This window comes from Doryrhamphus excisus, linkage group LG9 (genome assembly GCF_037039965.1).
Source record: "Doryrhamphus excisus strain RoL-2023G ecotype Guam linkage group LG9, RoL_Dexc_Guam_v1.1, whole genome shotgun sequence".
NCBI classification, from domain to species: domain Eukaryota; kingdom Metazoa; phylum Chordata; class Actinopteri; order Syngnathiformes; family Syngnathidae; genus Doryrhamphus; species Doryrhamphus excisus.
The window spans coordinates 6,987,549-7,014,116 of record NC_136365.1 but is presented as its reverse complement, the minus strand read 5'-3'; the positions used below and the strand labels follow the sequence as shown (position 1 = coordinate 7,014,116).

At 41.9% G+C, this 26,568-nt stretch overlaps 2 protein-coding genes across 6 annotated transcripts; one reads left to right on the top strand and one right to left on the bottom strand.

The window, feature by feature from the left end:
• The first annotated feature begins 817 nt into the window (after positions 1-817).
• LOC131140364 (3',5'-cyclic-AMP phosphodiesterase 4C-like) lies at positions 818-13,172 on the top strand. 2 transcript variants are annotated; one of them, XM_058090720.2, is made up of 17 exons: positions 818-977; positions 2,471-3,145; positions 3,850-3,984; positions 5,990-6,117; positions 6,205-6,387; positions 6,494-6,533; positions 7,913-7,983; positions 8,184-8,346; positions 8,421-8,514; positions 8,608-8,765; positions 8,964-9,062; positions 9,135-9,299; positions 9,374-9,473; positions 9,576-9,730; positions 9,829-9,951; positions 10,517-10,699; positions 11,227-13,172. In XM_058090720.2, exons 2-17 carry the CDS (start codon positions 3,104-3,106, stop codon positions 12,409-12,411), a joined length of 3,024 nt encoding a protein of 1,007 aa, XP_057946703.2. In that variant the 5' UTR covers positions 818-977; positions 2,471-3,103; the 3' UTR covers positions 12,412-13,172. The 2 variants fall into 2 exon arrangements, with proteins under 2 accessions (XP_057946703.2, XP_078649462.1); XM_078793336.1 differs by having other exon boundaries at positions 8,421-8,765.
• On the bottom strand, positions 12,032-25,653 carry ears2 (glutamyl-tRNA synthetase 2, mitochondrial). 4 transcript variants are annotated; one of them, XM_058090684.2, is made up of 25 exons: positions 25,260-25,649; positions 24,947-25,102; positions 24,696-24,885; positions 24,482-24,632; positions 23,971-24,292; positions 23,779-23,887; positions 22,718-22,871; positions 22,391-22,521; positions 22,180-22,315; positions 21,874-22,015; positions 18,956-19,040; positions 18,565-18,640; positions 17,603-17,701; positions 17,126-17,249; positions 16,716-16,816; positions 16,558-16,638; positions 16,329-16,466; positions 15,925-16,120; positions 15,663-15,839; positions 15,244-15,290; positions 15,069-15,178; positions 14,846-14,979; positions 14,607-14,776; positions 14,430-14,540; positions 12,032-14,041 (listed from the first exon to the last, which is right to left on the bottom strand). In XM_058090684.2, exons 1-25 carry the CDS (start codon positions 25,450-25,452, stop codon positions 13,934-13,936), a joined length of 3,441 nt encoding a protein of 1,146 aa, XP_057946667.2. In that variant the 5' UTR covers positions 25,453-25,649; the 3' UTR covers positions 12,032-13,933. The 4 variants fall into 4 exon arrangements, 1 of the variants encoding a protein (XP_057946667.2); XR_009132392.2 differs by lacking the exons at positions 12,032-14,041; positions 14,430-14,540; positions 14,607-14,776; ... (6 more) ...; positions 16,558-16,638; positions 16,716-16,816 and having other exon boundaries at positions 17,201-17,249; positions 18,565-18,633; positions 25,260-25,653; XR_009132394.2 differs by lacking the exons at positions 12,032-14,041; positions 14,430-14,540; positions 14,607-14,776; ... (7 more) ...; positions 16,716-16,816; positions 18,565-18,640 and having other exon boundaries at positions 17,201-17,249; positions 25,260-25,653.
• Between the last annotated feature and the right edge of the window lie 915 nt (positions 25,654-26,568).

Sequence of the window (26,568 nt, the reverse complement as noted above, 5' to 3'; positions counted from 1 at the left end):
AAAATCTTTATTACTATTGTCATTGTAGTTGGTAATTATTTCAGAATTAATTCAGAATGTAATAATAATAATAAACACATATGTAAACATATTAACTGTATGACTTATTTTTCAAATAAATTATTCATTCATTCATTTTCTACTGCTTTTTCCTCACGAGGAAGCCTATCCCAGCTGTCTTCGGGCGAGAGGCGGGCTACACACTGGACTGGTCGCCAGCCAATCACAGGGCACATATAGACAAACAACCATTCACACTCACATTCATACCTATGGACAATTTGGAGTCGCCAATTAACCTAGCATGTTTTTGGAATGTGGGAGGAAACCGGAGTACCCGGAGAAAACCCACACATGCACGGGGAGAACATGCAAACTCCACACAGAGATGGCTGAGAGTGGAATTGAACCCTGGTCTCCTAGGTGTGAGGTCTGCGCGCTAACCACTCGTCCACCGTGCCTCAAATAAATTATTGAATGATACTACTGTATCATATACATATATTACACAAAAGGTAATATGCACAAATGATCACATTTGCATCAGATTTTCCCAGAAAAGGAATGAGCCAATTCCTATTTTTCTTGAATTCCTACATATGTCCTTCAATGGTCCTATCTCAGGGAGAGATTAGCGTGAAAGGAAAGGGCACTTCCAATTAAAAAAGTGTAGGGATGGTACTGAGGTGGAGATTATTATTTGACAGGAGGAGGAGGTAGGCTTCTTGGTTGGTTGGAACCACTGAGGAGGGTGATGGGTGAGTGGGGGGAGGGTGGAGGAGGTGGATGAGAGAGAGTGAGGAGAGAGATAGGGAGGGCGGGAAGCTGGTCTTCATGAAGACGCAGAGTGTTTGTGACACATGCACGGTTCGTCTGCAGGGAGCGACCACGGCCAGCAAGCAGCAGGAGGAGGAGGAGGAGGGGGAGGAAGAGGACGAGGAGGCCCGGCCCGCCGCCTTCATCTGGATGCCATCAAGGTGAGCGTGTTGTTGTTGGACAGAAAATGCTGCAGCCTGATGTGTGTCGTCTATTCGCTTGTGTGTATGTGTGTGTGTGTGTGTGTGTGTTTTGAGGCGTCCCTCTTACGCACTCGAGCATCACTCGTGTTTTTTTTTTTTTTATCCACTGCATCTTCACACTGAGGTGCTTTCTGGTGGCTACCTCCACATTGTCTGCTCATGTATGTCACTGTGTCACCATGCATGTGTTCATTTTTTATCCTCACCCTTTATGTGTGTGTGAAAGCAGACTGTTTGACCCTGTATGCATGTGTGTGTTTGTGTGTGTGTGTGTGATTGCCAGCTGATCAGAAAACAATACAACATGCCGAGTGTCTCCCAATGTAAAAATGGAATTGGGTCATCTCGGACGGCTCCAAGTAATTATATAACATGAGGGAGATTTTGGTGTTGCAGTATGTGCTGAGAATTAGCTCACACTCCAGCAAGGCCACCGCAATGACAACAATGTTTATGTCCGCGTTAGTGGCGTTTTAGTCATGTCTTGTCATTTTGGCTGATTTAGGCTCATGTGGGGTGTGTGTGTGTGTGTGTCAGCCTCATGCATGGTATGAAGCACAGTGAAGGGCTCTCAAAGGGGAAATTAATAGCAAATTGTTTGATTGTGTACAGACTAATTCCAACTGCTCTTGTTGAAAGATAAAAAAAAGGACTTCAATTATGGGTGAATTGCTGTAAAGTTCTCAATATATTTATTATAACACAGTAAAGATGAATGTTAATTAGGGCCCCACAGTAAGTATTGAAAATAAGGATGCAATATTATCACAATAAAGTTACAGTAACAATAAAATTAAGTTAAAATTAAAAGTTAAAATTAAGACAATAATGTTACAGTAAAATTATAACTTTACACTTCAACTTCATTATTAAAACATTCATTCTTTTGCAATAGTAAAGCTTTATTGTCAAGACTTTACTAATATACTTTTGTAATGTTTCATCTTTATCCGTAATATTGTTGTCATATTATGACTTTATCGTTGTAACTAAGGATATCAGCATAAAAAGGCGATATTGGTTGATATCGGTATCAGATTTTCCCCATCATGAAAACCATTTATTCATTCATTCATTTTCACGAGGTTCGCGAGGGGTGCTGGAGCCTATCCCAGCTATCCCAGCTATATATCGCCAGCCAATCACAGGGCACATATAGACAAACAACCATTCACACTCATATTCATACCTATAGACAATTTGGAGTCGCTGTTTTTGGAATGTGGGAGGAAACCGGAGTACCCGGAGAGAACCCACGCATGCACGTGGAGAACATGCAAACTCCACACAGAGATGGCCGAGGGTGGAATTGAACTCGGGTCTGCTGTGATCCCTATGCTATAATAAAACAGGAATAAAACAATAAATTGCAAGAAATAGAAGAACATCATACCTTAGTTTCAAAAGCTTGAAACTATAGAGTGTTTCACCTTGTTACTGTTTCCCCACAGGAGCGAGAAGAAGAGCCACTGAAGGAATTTCAGGATGATTTCCCAGTGATGCATCCTGAATCCTGAAAGGATGACCACAGATGATGCTTCTGGATTTCTACATTGGTATAGGAACACATATACAAGGTTGGAAATATGCAAAGACGATTCCGTGTTGGATTAGAGGACTTGGGAATATGTTTTTACCGAGAATCTCCCGGCACTGTTGTCATGGGCCCTGACAGAGATGTGCTGTTGGCTCACCTGGCCCAAGCAGGAACACATGCACTTGGATCTTTTCCCCGGGATCTGTTTGTTTGTTTCAAAATGGAGTGAGTTCTTCGTCTCTCTCGTCTGTGGCTTGCCTGGAAAATAAGCAATCAAAACAACACCAAATAAGACGGCCCAGAGGGGCACCTACTGTAAATGAATTGTGGGTGGGGTCTACTTTGAACACTGAGGTGTTGGTTGAGTCAGCCTCAATGCACGCCGGGAGTGACTCGGTCTGACCCCATCCGGCCCCCGCACCTTGATCCCTCCTTCCCAGGTTTGACCTTGCAGTGACTTTTGACCTCTCCGGTCCTGGCTCTCCACCTGCTCTGCTGCCTGGGTTCTGGAACGCTCCGCCCTGGGGCCCAGAACGAGCCAATCAGGATGAAGAAGAGTCGTAGCGTGCTGTCGGTGACAGGAGAAGAGGTAAGGAGTGTCACGTTTGGGTTTTGTTGAAGGGCCATGACATATACGCACACATACTTTGTGACTTTCACACATCCCTGCCTTCCTTTGTTCTTGTCCTCAAGGTCTGTGCACATGAATCCACTTAGAGGAGGACGTTTCCTTGCAATGCTTTCATCCTCGATGAAGGACATGATACCATGCATTATTCAAACAGCCTTTTATTGATCATACCAAGTGCATTTCTGTAGGAGTGTAAACGTGTAAATGTCTGAGTGTATATATATATATATATATATATATATATATATATACATACATACACACAAACACAGTATATTATTTTAAATATAGTGTACATGGCACATACTGTACATATGTGTGTGTGTGAGCATCATCTTTCCACATCTGGTCTGTATGACAACTTGAAGCGCAGCATGGGAGCAACAAGGCACTGTTGCCTAGCAACTGGTACTGTTCCCCCAGTGTTTTGTCGCTACGGTACTGCAGTGCAGATCCAAGAACTCCGTCTGTAGAGGCCTTATCCCAGAGACACACACACACACACGTGTACACACACACACACACACACACACATACATACATACATGCATTTTTTATAATTATGCTTTTGTTCCACAGGACAAATAGGATACACAGGCATGGATGTACAATTCCATCACAAAGATCACAAAGAGCCTCTCTTTCTCCTTATGGTCTCTCAGGGCGATGACACAGACATAACGGTTGCAGGGGAGAAGGCAGAGTCGCCACGCTACAGCCGATCTTACACGTCTGGGGCCACGTTGGGGGCGGAGCTACGCAGGGGGAGGAGCAGGAGACTGTCATCCAGTCTACAGGTAATGAGCCAACACAGGACAGGCACACAAGCCTAGAAAAGCATGTGGATGTTTATGATGCACATACTATAAAGCATGTTTAAGCTAATTTACTGCAATTCATATATACAGTATTTATATTTTGGCTAAACACTGGAACGGTATGGATGCTTGCCAATATTTAAATGCACTCATGGGATTGGGACGCTATACTCTGAAGGTTATTTCATCATTCAGTTGCAAAGCTTTTCAATGGCAGGCAAAGAACCATATTTGGTACCTTTAATTGGCAGCATACTGTGGAAGACAATAGAACCGTATTCTCATTTAAATCATGAATCACCTCCATGAATCACCACCTTATCGAGGCGTAGGGGTTTGAGTGCCCGAGTGATGTTGTCTGGGGCTATATGCCCTAGTAGGGTCTCCAAGTAGGGGTGACTCCGTTGTTCTACTGGGAGACTTCCAACGCCCATGTGGGCAATGATGTGGGGAAGAACTAGAGGGGCGTGTGCTGTGATGTTATTGTACTTCTGTGTGAACCACAGTTTGTCCATCACATCCACCATGTTGGAACTTAGGGATGTCCATAAGTGTACTTGGCACCAGGACACCCTGCAGGTCTATGATCAACTTTGTAGTCATATCATCAGACCTGTGTCCGCATGTTCTGGACACACGGGTGAAGAGAAGGGATAAGCTGTCAACTGATCACCACTTGATGATGAGTTGGATTAGATGGCGGGGGGGGGGATTACTCATTACATATAACACATTTTTAAAGTTTTCAAATGTTAATAACCAATAATCAACTCAAAACCATGAGCAACAAGATCAGCCCCTCAAAACATCAGTAATCTTCAGTAAAGACACAACTGTTAACTGGTTGCTGCTTTTTGTTTTGTTCATTTTAATTTGTGTTGTGGTGTGTTTTGTTGATGTTGTTGTTTCATTCGAAATAGCTAGACATTTACATGCAAAGCTTTGACCGTATCTATTAAGTCTGTGTTTTTGTATTTTATAATATATTGTAATAATCTATTTTTTTGTAGTAGTTTATTGAGGATTTAAATCAATCAATTTAGATAGTAAACATTTTCTACAGTAGTAATTTGATCATAAATTTGAAAAAAATTAAATAAAATCTGAGGACGCCACATGGTGCACAAGTTGTTAGCATGTAGAGTTGGAAGTCTGGAAGTCGGGAAGACCTGGGTTCGATTCTCTGCTTAGGCAACTCTCTGTGGCGTTTGCATATTTTCTCCGGGTACTCCGGTTTCCTCCCACATTCCAAAAACATGCTAGGTTAATTGGCCACTCCAAATTGTCCATAGGTATGAATGTGAGTGTGAATGGTTGTTTGTCTATATGTGCCCTGTGATTGGCTGGTGACCAGTCCAGGGTGGACCTCGCCTCTTGCCCCGAAGACAGCTGGGATAGACTCCAGCACCCCCGCGACCCTCGTGAGGATAAGCGGTAGAAAATGAATGAATGAATGGTTTTCATGATGATACTGCTATCAACCGATATCGCCTTTTTATGCTGATATCCCTAATTACAATTTATTACAATTACAGTATCCTGCCTCTCGCCCGAAGACAGCTGGGATAGGCTCCAGCATACCCGTGACGCTAGGGAGGATAAGCAGCATAGAAAATGGATGGGTGCATGGAAAAATCGGAGGTGCCAAGCCAATATAAATGACTCTCCAAAAAGAGCCAGAATCACTAATGCTGACCACTCATGATACTTTAAATGCAACTACTGCCATCTTGTGGATTTACTAAAAACTACATCGTGGGTTGCTGACAGTCACAGCTGTTGATGTTTTTTGACCTAGCACTAATTAGAGACCCCGGCAGTTATTTGCATTTGTCGAGCACACACCTGGCACTATAGGGGACTCAGCGGTTAATTGAATAGAGGCATTAATTGGAGCACTTATGGTAATTAAACATAATTAGAAAGCTACAATTAGGGTCGCAGTCGGCGCTGCCAAGTGACTGATGTCCATCGCCATCTACAGGTTCCCTGCTGGCTCCGCCCTCGCGACCGCACTCGCTCACCAGAGGTCATTGGCAATGTGTCGCGTCCCACTACGCTCCCCCTCCGCATCCCGCCGCGCATCTCCATCACGCAAGCCGACGCCGACAGGTTTGCCACCCACTTCGTGGTCCCCCCAGACGTCTTTTGTGTACACTTTCCTTGATTTAATCTCTATGACGTCTTGTCACTTTGCAGCTATGAAGGAGAAAATGGCGTATCCCCCGCTCACACGCCACTGGGCTTGCAGAGTCCGGGCCTCACCCTGCATACGTCCTTCCCTCAAAGCCAGAGGAGGGAGTCCTTCCTCTACCGGTCGGACTCAGACTACGATATGTCGCCCAAGACGGTTTCGCGGAACTCATCTCTGGCCAGCGAAGGGTGAGGGAAGAAGGAGAACGCACACACACCCACCCACCCACCCAAAGTGTACACAATGCGGCCAAAGGTTGCCCATGGTTATCATGTCTTTTCTCTTCTTTTAAAGGCACACAGCAGAGGACTTCATCGTTACTCCTTTTGCTCAGGTCAGGACGGCCCCACTGCTCTTTTCACATTAAACACTTGTCCACCAAGCAGTTTTTAGTTAGGCATTACATAACATAATATTATAGCTGTGTGACACCCAGTGACGTCATTAGGAAAATGTTCTTAAGCCCCCCTAAATAATTAGATTTTTATTTTTTTATTTTTACAAAAAAAATCTCAAATTTCATATATTAGGGCAAAAGCAGGCTAATAAGCAAGCCAATAAGCAGACTAATACTAGTCTACTACTACTAGTAGTAGTAGTAATAATCAGAAGAATATAATGATAATAATAATAATAGGCTAATTATTAATATAATAATTATTATTATATAATTGATTACTGTCCACTGGACAGAATGGTTGCGGAGCTTGAGAAGCGGTTTTACAGTGTAGATTGTGTGTACTTGTGTAAATTTAATGGTGGCCTAAAACAATTGAGTATCCCTACTAAATCTGTATAAAGTAGGAAAGTTATATCCCGGTTCTTTTTTGTTATTTGTTTTTGTTTTTTAAATGTCTACTACATTCATTCATATCCTGTGCATCTCCAGAAGGCTTAGCCCCCAGTCCTCAGAACCTAGTGACGCCCCTGGTGACACCGAATGTGGGAAGAGCCACTAAATGTTCTTTCCTTTAACCCAATCTAGCTCCATCCTCTAGGTACCACTGCTGAGTATGCCAAAGTGCTGTGGCTGCAGCTATCGAATAGTTTAATAATCCAGTGTTTCACTGAAATGTACTGATTCTATGGAGACGCAGGAGAAAACACAACATTTCACTTGACAATATACAAAGTAAACAAAAGTAGTCATAATTAAGAGAAACTGCTGCTCAACCAATGAAATGACAAGATGCAGGACGGTGTAAGTGAACATGGACAGGAAGTTTCTGCACATGGCTATGATGTTGTTAGTAAGGTACATTAACGTTAATCTCATCAATTTGCTGTACGTTAATTTTACCTGGTCTCGGGTCTTCCGCTCCATTCTGGGTGTCTTTAGAGACGCCGCAACATAGAAGATGTGCTGTTGTGGTATGCAAGTTCTGCATTACAATGGATAAACTTCAGTGTTCAACTTGCTGTTTAGGCTGAAATAGTCCCACATTTTCTGTCTTTTTAAAAATCCTTCTCTCGTCACTTCTCTCAAGCACATGTGATGATTTTTCGAGGTAGAGAAAATTCTTCGATCATTTTTTGTAATAGAAGTACTCAAATTATTTGAGGAATCATTTCATCCTTCGTATGAATGAGCTATTTTGGTACCGCTCACAACTTTGGATCATGGAACTAAACTGCGTGGTGGAACTGTAGTTATAGTGTGTGTAAAAACACAAAAACATGACTTGAAACTGATCCTGTGTGATGATGAATTAGGTTCTGGCCAGTCTGCGATCAGTGCGAAGCAACTTCACCATCCTCGCCAATGTCTCCACTCCCACAGTAAAGTGAGTATATTATTTCATGCCCAATATTTTATTTTGTATTGTTTTGTATTGACATTCTAAATTACTACATATTATTATTTTATGACATTTTATTTCCTATCTTCCTTTACGTTGGTAAAATATTATTTAAAGAAAATTGTTGCTTATCATGAAGATTATTTGCCAAAAAGTTCACTAGCCTTTTTTCCCTGTGAACTCAGGAGGTCACCACTGAGTGGCATGTGTGTCAGTCCCAGGGCCACGCTCTCGGACCAGCAGTACCAGCAGCTCGCCTTGGACACGCTGGAAGAACTGGACTGGTGTTTGGACCAGCTGGAAACGATCCAGACGCACCGCTCGGTCAGCGAGATGGCATCCAACAAGGTAGGAGCCAAGCCATGGTTTATCTCCCTGTTATAAGAAAGGACATTTTTGAGCAATTCTACTATGTCTTACAGTTCAAGAGGATATTGAACAGAGAGCTTTCCCACCTGTCTGAGATGAGTCGTTCAGGCAATCAGGTGTCAGAGTACATCTCCAGTACCTTCCTGGGTGAGTCCTGCCACATAGGATTACAAAACAAGCACAATTTGTGGTACAAGCACAATGCAGTACAATACAGATTGTGTTTGTGTCAATCTGTAGACAAGCAGAACGAAGTGGAGATCCCATCTCCGACACTGAAAGACAAACCAATGAGTCATATCAGTGGTGTGAGGAAGCTGTCCCACAGCTCCAGCCTGTCCAGCGCCTCCATGCCTCGCTTCGGAGTGAACACAGATCACGAGGATGAGCTTGCCAAGGTCTCGACACCCGTTTGTTCAGAACATTCAGTCATTGTCCATTTGAGAAGGGAGAAAAGTAATCAAGGAGAGCTACTTGATGTAAAACTCAGTGCTTATAATTGCAAGTACACCTGCAGAGTACAACTATCCTGCTTTGTTTTTTTTTTTGAAAACTTCATATTGTGTATTGATGTATGTGTGTGTGTTCTAAAGCAGGAGTTGGAAGATTTGGACAAGTGGAGCTTCAACATATTCCAAGTTGCCGAATTGTCCAACAACAGACCTCTTAGCTGCATCATGTATGCCATCTTCCAGGTACTTCATGATTTTACTGTATGTACCAGTTTTGGACTATTTGTGGATCTCTATTTTTATTTACTTTCTCAGGAGCGAGAACTGTTGAAGACCTTCCGCATCCCTGTAGACACTTTTGTCACTTACGTGATGACCCTGGAAGACCATTACCATGGCAACGTGGCGTACCACAACAGCCTCCATGCTGCAGATGTCACGCAGTCTACACATGTACTGCTCTCCACGCCTGCTCTCGATGTATGTCACATACACGCACTATGCCAAAGTAATGTAGTTTGTTTTGACGGCCTGCTCATTACCTTTGTCCTCAGGCTGTTTTCACCGACCTCGAGATCTTCGCCGCCCTTTTCGCTGCAGCCATCCACGATGTCGACCATCCTGGAGTTTCCAATCAGTTTCTCATCAACACCAGTGAGTGCACAATTTAACCAGACCTAACTCTAGTAAAGTCATGTCGTAGTGTCATTATCTGCAGCACCTCCACCACTTTTACTTGCCTCTCTCTCTGTCCAGACTCCGAGCTGGCCCTTATGTACAATGACGAGTCTGTTTTGGAGAACCACCACCTGGCTGTGGGCTTCAAGCTCCTCCATCAGGACAACTGTGACATCTTCCAGAACCTCACCAAGCGGCAGCGGCAGAGTCTTCGCAAACTCGTCATCGATATTGTTAGTGCAACAATCCTAAGTGACAGACATGAGAAACAAGCAGTTATCAGGGATTTATGACCGGAAAGAAACAAAGTGTGTGTTCTTTCTGTTTTCAGGTTTTGGCAACAGACATGTCCAAACACATGACCTTGTTGGCTGATCTGAAGACCATGGTCGAGACTAAAAAGGTCACCAGCTCTGGTGTGTTGCTGCTGGATCATTACAATGAGCGGATTCAGGTAGGTTGCCAAGTTTGGATGCTTTTAGAATCTCAAATCTTTGTGGATTACCATGACCTGGACGACTGAGAATCAACGCAGACATGTTTTCAGCAGTGACAATTCTGCATTGTACACCACCAGAGCGATGGAGAAAATGTGTGGAAATAAAAAAACAAACATTGCTACTGTTTTCAGGTGTGATTTTTGAGTGTGTAAGGGGTATATGTGATTTCCTAATGTGTGGGGGCTAGTTGACAAAATTTTGCCTAGCGACAAGGTATTGCACGTATTTATGTTGCACCTGCTAGTTAACTAACACTTCATTTTGACAAGTGTTGTAATGAATCAAGTAGACTTTTGGTAACGCGTTACATTAAAGGTACACAAAATTACAGTATTTAATGAGAAACAACCCTACCTGACCCTAACCAGTACCAGTTAGTTCCTCAGTAACTACCCAGAATTTATGTGCCTTAGTTGCTCAGTAACTACTGTACTCATGAGTTCCTCAATACTTCATTAGTTCAATAACTACTGTAAATCTAAAAAAATGTTCAAATTCCAACAACCGCATGTGTTGCAGGTTCTAAGGAACATGGTGCACTGCGCCGACCTGAGCAATCCTACCAAGACCTTACCGCTATACCGACAATGGACAGAGAGGATCATGGAGGAGTTTTTTCGCCAGGGTGACAAGGAGAGGGAGCGTGGCATGGAGATCAGTGCCATGTGCGACAAACACACTGCCTCTGTGGAGAAGAGCCAGGTAGAGCTCAGTGGATTTTGTCATATTGAAGGATTTGCTCTTTTGCAATTCAACCAATTTAGTCACCGCATTGTGATTCTATAATTTCATTAAGCAAAATGTTATTATACAATACTATAGAAATGAAATGTGGATATACTTTGGAGTAGTCAGTGTACAGCAATGTATATTTACTAAAATAGGTTACAACACAGGCAGTGGCAACACAAGAGCATACACATCACAGTCCAGATTTGTTGTGAGCACTATTTTTGATCCATGCAATTCATGTCTCCCTCAATGAACCACAACTCCCTAATTTCAACAGCATTCATGCAGCCCCAGACCACCATCCTTGACTGTTGAGTCATTTTTAGTGACTAGGTCATCTGTACTGCACTGACTACTATAAGTATACCCAAATGTAATTTCTAGATGAATGTCCATTGAGAAGATATACTTGACAAAAATGGTTGCTGAAATGTGAGGTGTGTACTCACCTTTGTGATATTCCGTATTTACATTTACGTCATTATTCTTCCTTTTAGGTGGGTTTCATTGACTATATTGTCCACCCGTTGTGGGAGACGTGGGCCGATCTGGTGCATCCGGACGCCCAGGAGCTTCTGGACACATTGGAGGAGAACCGGGAGTGGTACCTCAACACCATGCCTCAGTCTCCATCCCCACCACCGGACAGGCACCTGCAGCACGACCGCTTCCAGTTTGAGCTCACACTGGAAGACCTGGAGCACAACAATCACAACAATGGGCACACCAGGAGCAGCACTGGATGTGGGCGGGCCTCCCACGGCCAGAGAACCCCCTGCCATGATGGCCAAGCTGACAGGGAGGATGAGAAGAACCACAACAGCAAGCAGAATGGAGTTTGTGATGATGGAGAGGAGGAGGAGGAGGAAGGGGAGGGGGATGAAAAAACTGCAGAGGAGCAGCTAGAAGATGCAGTAAGTGAAGACAATGCTGGAGGGGAAAAGGAACAGGAGGATGAGGATGAAGGGGAAACTGAAGATGGAGTGCCAGAGGACAGAAAGGAAAGAGGTGAAAACCTGCACGGAGAGATGAATGAGAATGCCGGAGCAGGGATTGTGGAAGAAGAAGATGAGACACAAGAGAAATTGGAAGAGCGGGAAGAAGGGAATGACGATGAAACAGAAGGGAATGTGGAGGAAGAAGACGAGACACAAGGGAATTTGGAAGAGCAGGATGAAGGGAATGAGGATGAAACAGAAGGGAATGTGGAGAAAGAAGACGAGACACAAGGGAATTTGGAAGAGCAGGATGAAGGGAATGAGGATGAAACACAAGGGAATTTGGAAGAGCAGGATGAAGGGAATGAGGATGAAACAGAAGGGAATGTGGAGGAAGAAGAGACACAAGAGAATTTGGAAGAGCAGGAAGAAGGGAATGAGGGTGAAACAGAAGGGAATGTGGAAGAAGAAGAAAAGTCAGAAGGGAATTTGGAAGAGCAAGAAGACAATAATGAGGATGAACCAGAAGAAGAGAATGGGAAGGAGGAGGCAGAGTCGAATGTGGAGGAGGAAGATGGCAATGTAGGAGAGCAGATGGTAACTGTAGACGAGGTTGAAGAGGAAGAAGAGGAAGCAGAGACTAAGGAGCAAGTGGAGGAGGTGGACGCAGAGGATGAGGAGAAAGAAGGGCCGGAAGAAGATGAAGAAAAGGATGGAGATGCAAAGGAGGAAGAAGAGAGTTAGTGACATCCAAACCTAACAGGGTCAAACAAGAAGATACAGATGTTACGGTGCACGAGCAAGGGTCAGCCTATCAACCTTATGCTCCACCCACCTGACCATGTGACAATGCACAGTGAAAGGTCAGAGTTTGTGAGATTTGCACTCACCTCAGACTCCAGTGGAGCAGATGCTTGGTCAGGACCTCAGCAAGCAGAGGCACGAAAAGGGTTGAACCTATTTTATTGACCTTTTCAAAGGGTCACAAAGTAACACATTCATGCAAATAAGTTTGTGCCTGTTCTCCCGAGCTCACTAACTATACTTCACATTGTCTTCTGTGTCGTTCTATGAGGAAGATGCCACATGGGACATCCAGACCACACAAAACTTGTTCTGTTTGTCCTAAAACAAAAAGCAAAAAAATGTGAAATCTGTCGTCTTATTTTTACACTTGTAAAGTGGAGCAGTACTGTCAAGAAGAACATGTGTTAAACAAATAATAATTTGCAGGCAAGTGAACACCCTGTACCCACAGGTCGGGCGGCAGGGCAAATTGTGCCAAAGTGAGCCACTAGCAGCAACAAGACAAGCAATGCATTGTGGGTCCAGGCTCAAGGTGTGACGGTCTTCCACAAATCCAAGTTTTGTAAAAAAAAAAAAAAAAAATTATAATTATAAAAAAAAAGATGGTTTTGGCACTTTATCACCCACTGTTACATATATGTACATAGCAAACATGTATTTTAATCTTAAGATGTCATAATAAATATGATCAATCCAGATGACTTTCTTTTCTTCTGTCTTTCTGCGTCATAAAAAGTGAACTGTAACTTGAAGGTTAAATGAATAATTGGCTGCTTTTGCTCCAGGGCTTTCCCTTCAGTTGTCGAGTGTAATTCACTTAACAGCCAGTGAGGTTTAAGTCCATAGAACAAAATACAACAGTGTGGAAGTGGTTGACATAAGATAATTTGTTGTTGACTTTTATTTTAAACCTGGTTGACATATCAATAATCTTTGATTACGGGGAGTTGTCTTGAGTGTTTGTTTTCCTCATACTATGTGATAGTGATTAAACATAAACTGAGAATGTTGGGACCACTAAAAATAATCAATTACTTTCTACTAAACAATTAGTATGTAGTGCTATAAATAGTTATTAGTTTAACGTATTAACAGATTAAACCATTTTAAATTGGTAACACTCCTCTGGTTTTGATTTATTCAGATCCATGGCAGCAGACAAGCCTTGAGATATACAGTATCATTGGGCAAGTTTACATAATATCCAAACCATATATAATGTGGCTCTTAATAGAGCTCCTCCTTATGGCATGTTGTGAATATGAAATGTAACATGTGCATAAAATTAACTTTTTTTCTGGCAGATGTGACCAGCAGTATAGTGACATAAAAAAATATTAAAACAATGACAAGTCCAAAAAAGGGACAAGCCAAACTATTATTATCCACAGTTAATAATCTCTGCATCCTGGCTAGGTTCTGAAGTGTGTGTGTATGTGTATAGCAATGTGTTTTTTCATCAGCCAATCATAGAGGTCCAGTCAGGGAAGTTTTGTATCTCTCCAGTCTCCATCAACTGTTGCCGTCCGTGTGTCAGTGTGAGCTTGTAGCGCAGGCGCACTTTACGCTATAGAGAAAGAAAAATAAAAGATGGAAGTGAATCTTTGAAAATGCCACAAAATGGCAGGAGAGAAAAAGTGTGATTATAAGCATGAAACCGAAAAGGAAATTTACTGCTCACTCAATACGGTAAGTAATTATGAGCAATAGCATTACCAAACTAGAAAAGCACTCATAGAGCACAGACTAAGCCACATTTGATTGTAAACATTGGTCTTCCAAAACGGCTTTACTGGTCTTTGTGTTCATAATAACTAGTGAGAATAATGTTTTGGGGTGTTTTTGGATTCCCATTATCTACCGCATCAGGAGCAGATACTCTTCCTAGGGACCACAATAAAATTACTAGGCTGAGTGTGTAAAAAAAAAAAAAAAAAAAAAAAAAAAAAACTCACCGTCTGTGGATTAGCTAACAGGAGCACTTGTGCAATAGCAGGCGGGGGCAAAAGTGGGTTGTAGGAAGGCAGGTGTGACATTGATGCAGGTTGAAGTTTCACTGACATGGTCTGCAGGACAAAAACAGAAAGCTGACACTGATCCATCCCTCCCCTCGCAGTATTCTGTGTTTTTACCTTTGGCACAGCAGCTTGAAACAAAAAATCTTTCACCTCCAGCGAGGATGTGTTTACAGTGGAGAGGACAACCACAGCAACACCAGGATGACCGGGTGGCGAGTCTCTGGCAAAGTGCAGCGAGACGTGGACACCGCTTTGGTTGTATATGGTGATGGGTTCCAACTGACCTAGGGGGAAGATAAAGTGTTGGTGACGATGAAGGCGCGAGAACACACTCATGCAGACTGAAGACGTACTAGACTTGATGTTCTCCATGGGAACTAAGACATTCTTAAGTACATGCTGTTGACAAACGCTGTCCTCTTGACGTACTGGTGGTTGACAGTGACTGGAAGAAGATCCCAAGCTTGTAAATGGTTGATTGTGTGACCTGACAGGGGGAAAAAAGTGGCAGTTGACGCACACGCACAACATATAAAAGGTTTAAACTGTTTTTTTGGTTTGGTTCGCTGTGATCACCATATGTTTGTTCCATTTGATGAAGAATTCCCCGCACATCCACGGGCTCTGAGCACAGGGCCCCTCTCCACAGTCTGCTCTGCACTTCTTTCATCAACTCCTCCATTAAGCTGGAAAAACAAAACAGTTATTCACTAGAATAGAAATTCAAAAGAAATCAATGAGAAAGCCTTACTTGCATCAGGTCATCATAATATGATTTTGGAGGAGGAAGAACTAACTCTGGAATTAAAGGACATTACAATATTATTCAACCAAATCCAAGAAAAATCCATGAAGGGTAAAGTTGAAAGACAGATTAATGCATTTAATAGGACGATGACCCAAGATGCTTCATGTACCTTCAATTATATATCACTAAAAACCAGTCGGGTTCTTGCTATGACATAGAACAGCATTCCCATTATTTTACAAAAATAATGTGCTGGTGTGACCTCATCCGATTTTCCTTTAAGTGTCACTCAAAATCTTCAGGGTTCTTGCTATGACGGGTAAGAGTAACCCCATTAATGTTAAAATACAAAATAGTGCATTAATATGACCTAATATGACTGATCTTGATCTTGCAATGATATAGAAAATTTGGAGTATTGCCTGAATCCGAAGCCCTCTGCTCAGCTATTGAGTTGCAGGTGATTTGCAGATGAGAGAAGACAGGTGAGGAAGACTCAGAGGAGGAAGGTGATTCTGCTTTTCTTTCCATCTGTGGTGAGTCGAAAGCCGAGAGGTCGATGAGGTGGTAGCTTTTAATCTCTCTGGGACTTGTAGGAGCTACAATCACATCACTCAGTAAATAACTCAACAATACTGTATAATAAATATATCAGTTCACAATGGGGGAATTCTGTGGCCTCACTCTTTTCTGTTGCTACTTCATTTTTGCTCTTTCCGTTACACTCTTGCCTCCCCACTTGCTCTTTGTAGGCATTGACGGCAAGTGTGAGATCATCATTGGCAGCCAAGATCTGTGTCAGCGCGTCGTCATCGTCTATTGTGTCGCTTGCTAGGCGGAAGAGCTTCGGTCTAAGTCGCTCACAGCTCTCATACAGGGCCTAAAATAGAAAAGTGTAGTGTATTTATGGGTAATTATAGAATTTTCCACTTTATGTAGCAGAAATTGGTATTCTGTTATCTGGATATTGCAGGACTAAATGGCAAACTTTGTGATCAATGAACCACTATCAACTTTATAGAATCTGTATATGCAGAAATTAGGATATAGTCTTGCACTGGATGGAGTAATGTGTATAAAGTGGCTACCTTTAAATCATCACTAGGCTGTAATGGCGATCCAGTCTCTGTATGCTGGTCCAACATCTCTCTGAGCTGCCTGGTGCTGCTCTCCACTGACTTCAGAGTGGATTGCCGCTTCAACACTTTTTCAGCCTTCTCCTGCTCCTAAGGCGCACACACACAGATATATACGTATATAAACATAAAAAAACGAATGATGTGTGCACTGCATGACATCTGTCATAAGAGGCCTTACCTCTTTCATTGTGCTTTTAATTAGGCTGTTGGCAGTCTCCAGGTCTTCAGGGCGTCCACTTTTTAGTAATCTGGCTAATAGCTGAAGGAAAAAAGCACAAATAAGTACAATGTCTACTGCAGTAATTCTGGAATGCTTACTGACACAGACACACACACCGTTGCCTTGTCTTCTTGGTCAAAAACAGAGTCTGTGCTTCGATGTGGTGGAGGCGCCATTATGAGTGTATCTGGTAGTTTTGGATCTTTCTTTATGATGCCTAAAGAAACAGATTGCATGAAGAATGGCAACAAATGTAATGTAAACGCTTTACTTGGAAATAACAGTACAGCAAGTGGAACAGTGTGACAAGTATGACATGAGTTTTTCACCATCCGCTGAATAGCTGAATAACATGTTAAAACACATGAAGAGGGAGATAAAGCTGCTGAATGCTGACCATGTGCCAGTGACTCGCCGCTAATTAGAGGCGGTTCTTTGATTTTGTAAACCACAAGCTCAGCGACAACAGACTCAGTTAATTGAATTGGAGCCTTAATGGTATATACAGTGAGTGTCAACTCTGCACCTTGTTTCTTCAGCATGGAGTAAACTTCCTGAATCTTCTTTTCCTCTTTGAGCCAGAGTGTCCAGCCGTACAGAACCTCAGTCAGTCGATCTTTAACCTTCTGGGCAGTCCACGAACCAAAGTACTGCACAGAGAACATGCAACATGTAAAGGACTTTTGTTCATTTTGTCTCTTTTTTTAATGACACATATGGCCAAAAAGGAAGCAGCCACCTCACTTGATTTCAAAGACCTTGATTGTTGTTGTTTATTATGACATTAATTTAACTTCATTTTAATGTTCTTTAAAACATTTCTTATACATCTACTAAGATGATTAATAAAGCTTTTATGATGGCAACAATTTGACTCTGGAATAGATTAAAATTTTTCTGTTGTAGAAACCGTTCCAAAATACAAACAAGACGATCAGAATCCAACAGACTGTGTTGCAGTGTAATTTTCGAAAGATGTCTGAGCACTGGTATTAATTCTTACCTTTGGTGTCAAGACTTTGATGAGCTCATTAAGGAACCGGAACTTGGCAGCTTCACAGTGGAACCTTTTGCCACAGTTGTTCATGCACGCCTCTAGAACCTAGGAACAAAGTGCACCGTTGTCAACTCACAGTACGTCCACAAGCCGTGTGTAACAAGCAAATGTTGTAAATGTCCCTTTGCAAAAAAAAACAGGGACAAGTCAGAAGGACGTGTGGTCGGATGTCACATGAGATGTCAGAAGACCCTGCAAGTGACACCAACAATGACTCTGGATGGATTCCATTTAGATGCAATCCAATGAAATCACTCATTCAGGCCAGCATGTGATCAAGGTTAGATGCAGATATTAGTCACACCTCCCCCACCCAGTCAACCCCACACATTGTGGGCCTATCGTGTGTATGCAATATGTGAATGAAGAGCCCCTTTATAACTGCAATTCTAAAACTGATCTGTTTTTGCAAATTAACTTTGTTTGTTCATTATGATATTCTTCTTCTTCTCTCGCTTTTTCCCTTCAGGGGTCGCCACAGCAAATCAATCTCCTCTATCTAACCCTTTTTTCTGCATCTGTCTCTCTCACACCAACCACCTTCATGTCCTCCTTCACTACATCCAAAAACCTCCTCTTTGGTCTTCCTCTACGCCTCCTTCCTCTAGTGCCTTCTACCAATATATTCACTATCTCTCCTCTGGACATGTCCCAACCATCTCGGTCTGGCCTCTCTGACTTTATCTCCAAGGCCTCTAACATGTAATGTCCCTCTGATGTGCTCGTTCCTAATCCTATCCATCCTGGTCACTCCCAAGGATACATCACTATTCAGTATGATAGTAATTATAATTAACGCTATATGACTTGAAGTCCTGAGTCTTCAAGAGGCTGAAGTATTTCTTTGTGCAATTTGCCAACATTCTTATTATCTGTGCATCACTCAAGGTGAGGGAGGAATTACTTACAGTCAAAGCTTGCAAAGCTTCTTTTTCTTGAGGAGATTGGATTTTATGTGCAAGAAGACTAAGAGCCACCTGTGGACTGACACAAACTAAGATATAAAAGAATTTATGACATATAAAGCATTCATTCACCATCTACATTAATCATGTTGAAATCAGGCTATCTAGCACTTGCAAGAAAATGAGTGGAATCCAGTTAAATATAATATTAACAGATTACAAGAAAAAAGGGGGAAATAGAGGAGGCTGCTCTTCACGCTTGGAAGGACGTTGAGCAATATCACAACATGGATGTGAGGCAACAACGTTCAAAATTGTGCTTCCACTGAAAAACTAAATTGACTTTAAGCACGTAAACATAAAGAATGTAAAGTTTATCTCATTCTGTACTCACCCATCAGCTTCCTTGTTGACCAGCTGATAGAACCCCTGTATGCTGTCCCATCTGTCTTCCTGGTTTGTTGGGTCTGTGGCACCATCTGACACATTTGATGAGGGGGGAAAAAGTGGATGAAGGACACAGGAACAAGGTTGCAATAACTACGTTGGAAACTGATGTAATGTTACACAAACAAATAGGGGAAGTGAGACAGAAAAAGCACAGCAATAAGGTGATAAAACATTAGCCAACTGTCTGAGATTTACACTTTTTTTCAACTTGCAGATGTTGTAATTCTACAATGACAGAAAGCCCACTACAATTTGTGATGTTTATGAAATATACCTAAAATATGTGGGATATGTACGTGCATTGGCAATGTTGTTATGCCAAAACCATACTCTGAAAGGCGGTACATGTATTTTGATTCAAGCATATTCTTGGAAATAAACATACTTGTCTAGTCTGTTTACAAATATTAACATATACGTTAAAAGTAAGCACACACATGAATTAATACAATTAACCAAACTGGACAAAAGACATACTGTGCAGTATATTACAAACACTACATGCTAACATTGCAGATATTGTAATGGAACACATACAGCGGGAAACGTACACGTAGTTGTATGTATGTTTCCGTCTTTTGTCGCAAATAACCATTTAACGTAGAAATACTACACATTTGTGTACCCAAATGGTATTCATTTGGTATCTCCTTTTGAATTATTGACTCAATACAATCGCGAATGTTTTTTTCTTTCGCGAGCGCCACTGGTTTGACAACCAAACCAACTTCCTGTTCCCGTGTCAGGTTTAGACAAATATTTTTGTTGTAGGCACAAAACAAATCCAAATATATCACAATTTAAGCATCAAAGTCATTCTGGAAGCCGTGAAAGTAATGCGAAAACAACGCAGCAGATCCAAGTCATTTGGAGATGCGTTCACTGACGTTGCGTCAGAACTGAAATACAAAGTTCAAAAGAAAAGGACAACTTTTCTGATATGCTACAGCCTTACTCACTCAGCCATGACTCCAAGGTTGCTTGGCTGTCATCGGTCGCCATTGCTTCTTCTGCTATATGTCCGGGGTTGTTGACGTGAGCGTGTCAGAGAAGTTGTCAAACTGACTCTTGCCTGACGTGACATGTGACACTCACGCTGCATTCACTAGTCATACTCCTTGTAGTTACTCTACTTGTGAACTATAACTACACAAGTAATGTTCCTTGAACAAAATTCTACTTCTCATTACACAAGTAACCATAATTGTGGGCTATTTAGTGTAATTAAGGCAAAACAAGTTTATTTGCAGAACTTACAATTAACTTGTCACACTTCCTGAGTAAACTAATGACACTAACCTATCAATCCACTCACTGCACTAATCCACTCTGGCTACACAAGAACAATATGCTGTACTCAATTCCACACTAATACTATTATGCATACATATACAATACTTAGTTTTATGTGTGACGTTCTTTTTCTTGCACCAAAGCAAAAGGCCAGCTCCAGTCCTGGCATAAACACTATGCTTGTTACAGTCCACAACCACACATCAGAGCCAATGTAGATGCAAGGTTTATATTTTCAATAAATTGTGCCATTTGCAGCCTTTCAGGGTTGAGTTAGCAACTTCTAAGACTGAAATTGGGCCACAAACTAAATCTTGTTCAGTGCCACTGCCTCACCCTGGACAAAAGACCTTTGAGTTATACCCGATGAAATGACCACAACACCTAACTTCCGACACACAAAATCTCAGTTTTATTTCCATAATACTTTCAAAATGGTCCAGAACATTACTGCGGAAACAACACTAGTTGATCCTTGGTAATAGTTTGACAACTACACCTAAGCTCAGAACGTTGCAATTTCCATGATTCTTTCCGTGATTCTTTGACATGCCATCATCCATCGTCCATTATACATGTGTCCGTGCTTAATGAGATATCATTGGACTGGTGAATATTCTCATTCATCTCATTCATCCAGGTCATTGTCTTCCCATGGGCATTCAATCGATTGCAACTGGACTGTGGCTTTTTACAATCTGAACAGTCCTGAGGATGTCAATAGACGTAATGATCAAGAAATTGGGGGTTAATTATTCATTATTTACTGCTTAGTCACCGTTTATGATGTGCAAATAAATAAATCCTATAAATAAATAAAATATCCTTTTCCATGATATGTCTATTGAGAGTTCACAAATATCAATGTGTCATTTTACTGGTCGTTATAGATCTATAACAACTAAATGTGGCTTTGTAATTACAGTGTTGGGCTTGTATGTTGTTTCTATCTTAGATTATAACCAACCTGTAGAGCTTCTGTTAACTGGTATGATTGGCAGTATCAACGTCTGTCGGGATGCTTCGGAATGAACACATGGCATGCAATCCATTTCTTTTTGCACATTCTGCGTAGCTGCATTATAGAATCTGTAGACATACAGTATACACAGTGCAGTACAGTACTGTATACAATACAGACATACAATTGCAGATGCCTTTGTGTTTTTTATATGGATAATTCCAAGTTGCAGACAGCTTATTTGTTTCAATCAAAATATTGAAACTCGTATCCGACAGCTATATTTACGCCATTGATGGGATTAATAAATGAAAATAATATTTTATCAAATTTGACCATTTGCATTGATGCAAATTATTATCTGATCCAAACAATGTCAATTAATAGAAAGTCTGGATATCAACGCCAAAAATGGGACTAAATGCATGAAACAATCGCTTCTTTGGGTTATGTATGTATGTATATACATAATGTTATGTTATGTATACATAGTTACTAACATCAGTATTGATTTCTTGCACCATTTTATGGTTGCTTTTGTTATTTTCAATCTTGGTTAATGTTAATCATGACGATCTATAAGATGTCCGTAATGCCAGGTGTTGTACTGATTTTCTGGGAGCCTCTCAGGGAAATTGAGAAAGATGGTATCTCTGGACTGGTTTCAGCAAGCAACAGAAGCTTCTGGAATCGATGGCTGGTTTCTGCAGGCCCCAAAGCCACCATCATCTCTGCAACACTGGGGCCTTGCTGCAAGCATAGCAAAGGATGAGAAAAACAAAAAAAACACTTCCTCTTTCTATATTGCCACTCTTGTGAATGACTCATTTTACTGTCATCATAAAAATGTACGATTTGAGACATGCCACAAAACCACCTCCACTCAAGCAAACCGTCATGTAAAATGTGCTAACCTGCAATCCGCTGAGTGTCAGCCGTAAGAGCTTCATCACTTCTCTGTACTTGGTGGCTTTCGTTTGCTTGGCCAGCATCTTTAAATCTCTGCTGAGCTCATCCACAGCTGGGGCCTCTCCATGTTCTTGTATTAATCTATAAAGCACATATAAAATACAGCTATATTCCTCTCAGGTGGGCTTGCAGGGGTATTTAATTAAAGTGGCATACTTGAGTGCCAGTGAGGCAATGTGTCCGGCCTCCGTGGAAAGCACTGCTGCCTGCTTGCTGGAGAGGGAAGGGCGCACCCACAGGTATGAGTAATCAGGACTCACAAGCTCCCCCAGTGAGGATATGTGACCCTGCAGGGGACGAGAATTGTTTCAATCCAATATGAATGCAGAAGCCAGCAAAATTATCGTGTTAGTTTTTCTTTATTGTGCGGTTAATTGATTTATTAATTATCGTGATAGGCCTACTCTGATTCGACCACTTCTGTATAATTTTAAACATACAATCGTGGCAGAAATGACAGTTATTCTGACTGCGTAAAGCTACCTTACGTAAGTGCAGAATCCGCCTGATATAATCTTCATGCAGTATGTCTTCATCCTGCAGCTCGGCCGCATAAGCCTTCTGGATTTGTCCCTGCAGTTCCTTTATCAGAAAATTGCACTGCTGCTCATCTTCAATACGATGCTGAAGGTGGATTCTGTGGGGGGAGGGGGGGGGCAATTTGAAATATTAAGTCCAGTATGAACTACTGCTTTAAAAGGTGTACATGTAGAGAACACCCCTCACATTTCAGCAGCCATTTTTCTTACAGTATATCTTCTCAAGGGGAAATGCTATAGAAACTAAAATGGATATACCTTTGAGTAATCATTTTCAGTATGCACTGAAAATTACATGACATGAATTGAGGCAGCAAATAATTGTGTCTTGTGTTTGCACGAGCGCTGCTGGCACTGAGGCAGCTGCAGTTCATTGAGGGAAATTTGAATTCCAACATTTAGTGACATTGTCAAGCAGAACATGGTCCCTTCCTTTTGGAAAGTGGGCCATATGGAAAGTGCCTTACTGAGAAAAATGAAGAACATGAAGAAGTGACCAAGTTTGTTTCAGACCTGAACTCAATTAAGCACCTGTGGGGGATCCTTATGCAGAAGGTGGAAGAGCGAAAGGTGTTAAACATTTATACAGTGAAACCTGCTTATGTGGACAACCAACTCATCAAGTCCCGGCCCACTGCATTCTTACGACTAAAAAGTACCAGCTTAAGCCAATGTCGATATTCATGCGAACAAAAAAAATAATAAAGTGACTAATGTTCCACATGGTTTAGTTCAAGTTCCAACAACAATTTGGATGTTGCTTCAGTTGCCATTGTTCATTACTAAGACCACACAGGAAGTGAAAGCGCTAGTCAGAGTTTCAGGTGCTCAGGAAAAATTCAACAGAGCTGTTACAGAATCAAGACGCTGTCAGAAAGGCTGGCATATAGTATACACTGTAGCATCATCAAACCTTAAGGTTCAAAATAAATTAATTGGTGTATTAAAGTGGATTTGACAACAGTACTAATAAGGATATAAAAAAAGACAGTGACTCCGACTCACTTGTTGAACTCAAGAAGTTTGTCAAGGTCAAGCAGAGCAGAGTGCGTTGTGATTTTCGAGGGGTTAAACTCCAAGATCAGCTCGTCTAATGTCCGTCCCATTCGATTTGCTACCGAGAGCACAACAAAGTGTTACCAGATGCCACTTAAAATGCAATATAAGCAACCATTACTCCATGCATTCCTTACTCACTGCTGAATCCTGAGCCACAGTTGGTGGCGATATCCAACAGAGCCTCTGGCAGGATGCCGTCTCTCTTGAATTTCTGGATGAATATGTCCCCCTGCCTCTTTGACAGTTTGCTTCCATCCTTATTGGTCAGGAGAGGCAGGTGTCCGAAGGAGGGCGGTTGCCATCCGAGAGCACGGTACATGAGGATGTGCTTGGAGGTGGATATGAGCCACTCAGAGCCCCGCAGGACGTGACTGATCCTCATGTGGTGGTCGTCCACTATGTTGGCCAGGTGATAGGTAGGGAAACCATCTGCTTTTATGACCACAGGGTCACCCTCTACCTGGAGGGGAGGATCGAGGAAAGAGAGCTAGCTTTAAAAACAAATTGCATACCTCAAAATACATACAAAAGGTTTGACAATCATGCTTGATGTGCTTTTTCTTTGGCTTTTGGTTTTATTGTGAAGCCAATATAGAACAGGTGATACATGTGATAACAGCCATAAAACCAGAAATGGAAGTAATCTAACCTGGGCCACCTCATGACGATTCCACCCAAAGATGAGATCCTGAAAGGCCTCCACTCCTTCCTTGAGTCGAAACCTGATTACGTGAGGCGCTCCCTGGGCCAGCTTCTCCTGGACCTGCTCGGCCCGAAGGTGTCGACACCGGTTGTCATACCTGAAAAGGAATTAAGATGAGATGAAGGTCTAAATCAGATTCGTCCAAGTGTGATCTGGCTACCTTGGAGTTTGTCCTGTCCTCAGAGATTCCTTTTTGAGTAGCTCCAGTCTCTGGGAGCTGCAAAAACAGTGGTAGGCATGACCACTTTCAACAAGCTGTGATGCCGTCTCTCTATAGAGATCCAGCCTCTTTGACTGCAGGTACGGACCCACAGGCCCACCTCGGCCTGGACTCTCATCTGGAGGTATACCTGTAGGGTCAAATTCGTGTTTATTATTTAATTTCAATGACTGTGAATCAGTATGTCCTACCTGCCCACTCAAGTATGTCCTCTATGGCTTCTGCAGCTCCTGGTACCAGCCTGCTTTGATCAGTGTCCTCCAATCGCAGGATGAAAGAGCCTCCGTACTTCTTGGCGAAAATATAATTGTAGAGGGCAGTGCGGAGGCCTCCTAGGTGCAGGAAACCTGTAGGAGCATGACATTAAAACCCTTAATCACTAAAGCACTGGGGCACCTACGGCAAGTGCAAGTGGAACAAAACATGGATTTGTTCCTCTCTTCTAGGACGACTTTTTCTCACATGTTGCAGCTTGTACCCCAGGCTAATATTAATTGTCCTTACCCGTCGGGCTTGGGGCAAACCTGACCCGCACCTCGCCGCCAGCCATGGTAGAGCAGCTTCTGACAAGCTTCGGGACCAGGTGCCGTTTAATCCGCACTTTTCTGACGAAAGCGGGGAAAACATAGCCCCCGAGGTTTGCCGCATTCTTGTAGGTAAGGCGACATCGACAGTTTTTGAGCAACGACCCTGACATGGTCACCAGCAAAGTGCGTTGTGTTGGTCACACGTGTGACAGACCCCGAATTATTTTTTAACCTAGCTAGACAAACAGCTACGGGACCAGTTTGGTTGACGTGCGCGTCATTTTTTAAAAAAAACATTAAACTAAAACGTTACAAATATAAATAAATAAACATTCTATACTACTGTGTGTCAACATTTCACACCGGATACGCCGAAGAAACACTGCAATATGATTGGTTAATTTTCTTCTTCGACGACAATATAACACACTTAATTTGATTTACTGCCATCTAGTGGTTACATTAATTATGTCACTCAGCGACCTGTTTTTTCTTAGGAGCAACTTCTTGGAACCGCTTTTGTTTGGACAAAATACAAGTAGAATGTTCTTCCTATTGAGTTTCGAACATGTTGAATTGTGTACTGTAAGTGTAAACTTAGAACTCATTGCAAGTGAATTGTAAAGCAAGGCAAGGCAATTTTATTTACAGCATGTCACAGTTTGTTGCATTTTGTACTATTCAGATATTGACAGACAATAGTCATTCTCAGTGACGTGTTTTGAGGTTAATGGCTCTCTCCTTTGGAATTTAAAAATTCTTATACAGTTTTCTCATAAAGAGGATAACCAAAAAATGGGATAATGTTGGTGTATGTTTTCAAACTTCTTAGACCCATTTATTATTTTTTTTTTACAGACTGAAAAACCTCCTGGTGAGTTTGGGTGTATATAATATCCCACTTTGGCAGTCAAAATCATTAATTCATTCAGCAGAGCATACAAATATGCTGACTGCATCTGGTAGCACTAGCTATGAACACTTAGCGCTGTCATGCTAGGTGTTAGCATGCTAACATTAGCATGGTAGCATTGCTAGTATTTTCATAGACAGACACAATAATGCTAGGTGTTAGCATGTTAACAAGCTAAGATAATGATAGAATTTTGTTACATTTTATTATTAGCAGAGGTAGGCACTTATACAAACGACACGATTATGCTAGGTGTTAGCATGCTAACGTTAGCATTTTAGAAAGGTTAGTATTCTTTAAGAAACTCAAACCCTTCCATGGTATATTTTCATGGTCAAGGAATCTAAATATGTAAAAAAAAATAAATGTAGGA

Bases quoted from the DNA above. Each gene is read 5' to 3' on its own strand.
- LOC131140364 (XM_078793336.1), top strand. From the start codon at position 3,104: ATGAAGAAGAGTCGTAGCGTGCTGTCGGTGACAGGAGAAGAG. The intron at 8,766-8,963 runs GTCTCGACACCC...GTTCTAAAGCAG, and splicing joins ACGAGGATGAGCTTGCCAAG to GAGTTGGAAGATTTGGACAA. The intron at 9,300-9,373 runs GTATGTCACATA...CTTTGTCCTCAG, and splicing joins TCTCCACGCCTGCTCTCGAT to GCTGTTTTCACCGACCTCGA.
- ears2 (XM_058090684.2), bottom strand. From the start codon at position 25,452: ATGTCAGGGTCGTTGCTCAAAAACTGTCGATGTCGCCTTACCTACAAG. The intron at 24,633-24,695 runs GTAGCCAGATCA...ATTCCTTTTCAG, and splicing joins AGGACAGGACAAACTCCAAG to GTATGACAACCGGTGTCGAC. The intron at 19,041-21,873 runs GTACAACACCTG...CAAATGTGTCAG, and splicing joins GAGAGGCTCCCAGAAAATCA to ATGGTGCCACAGACCCAACA.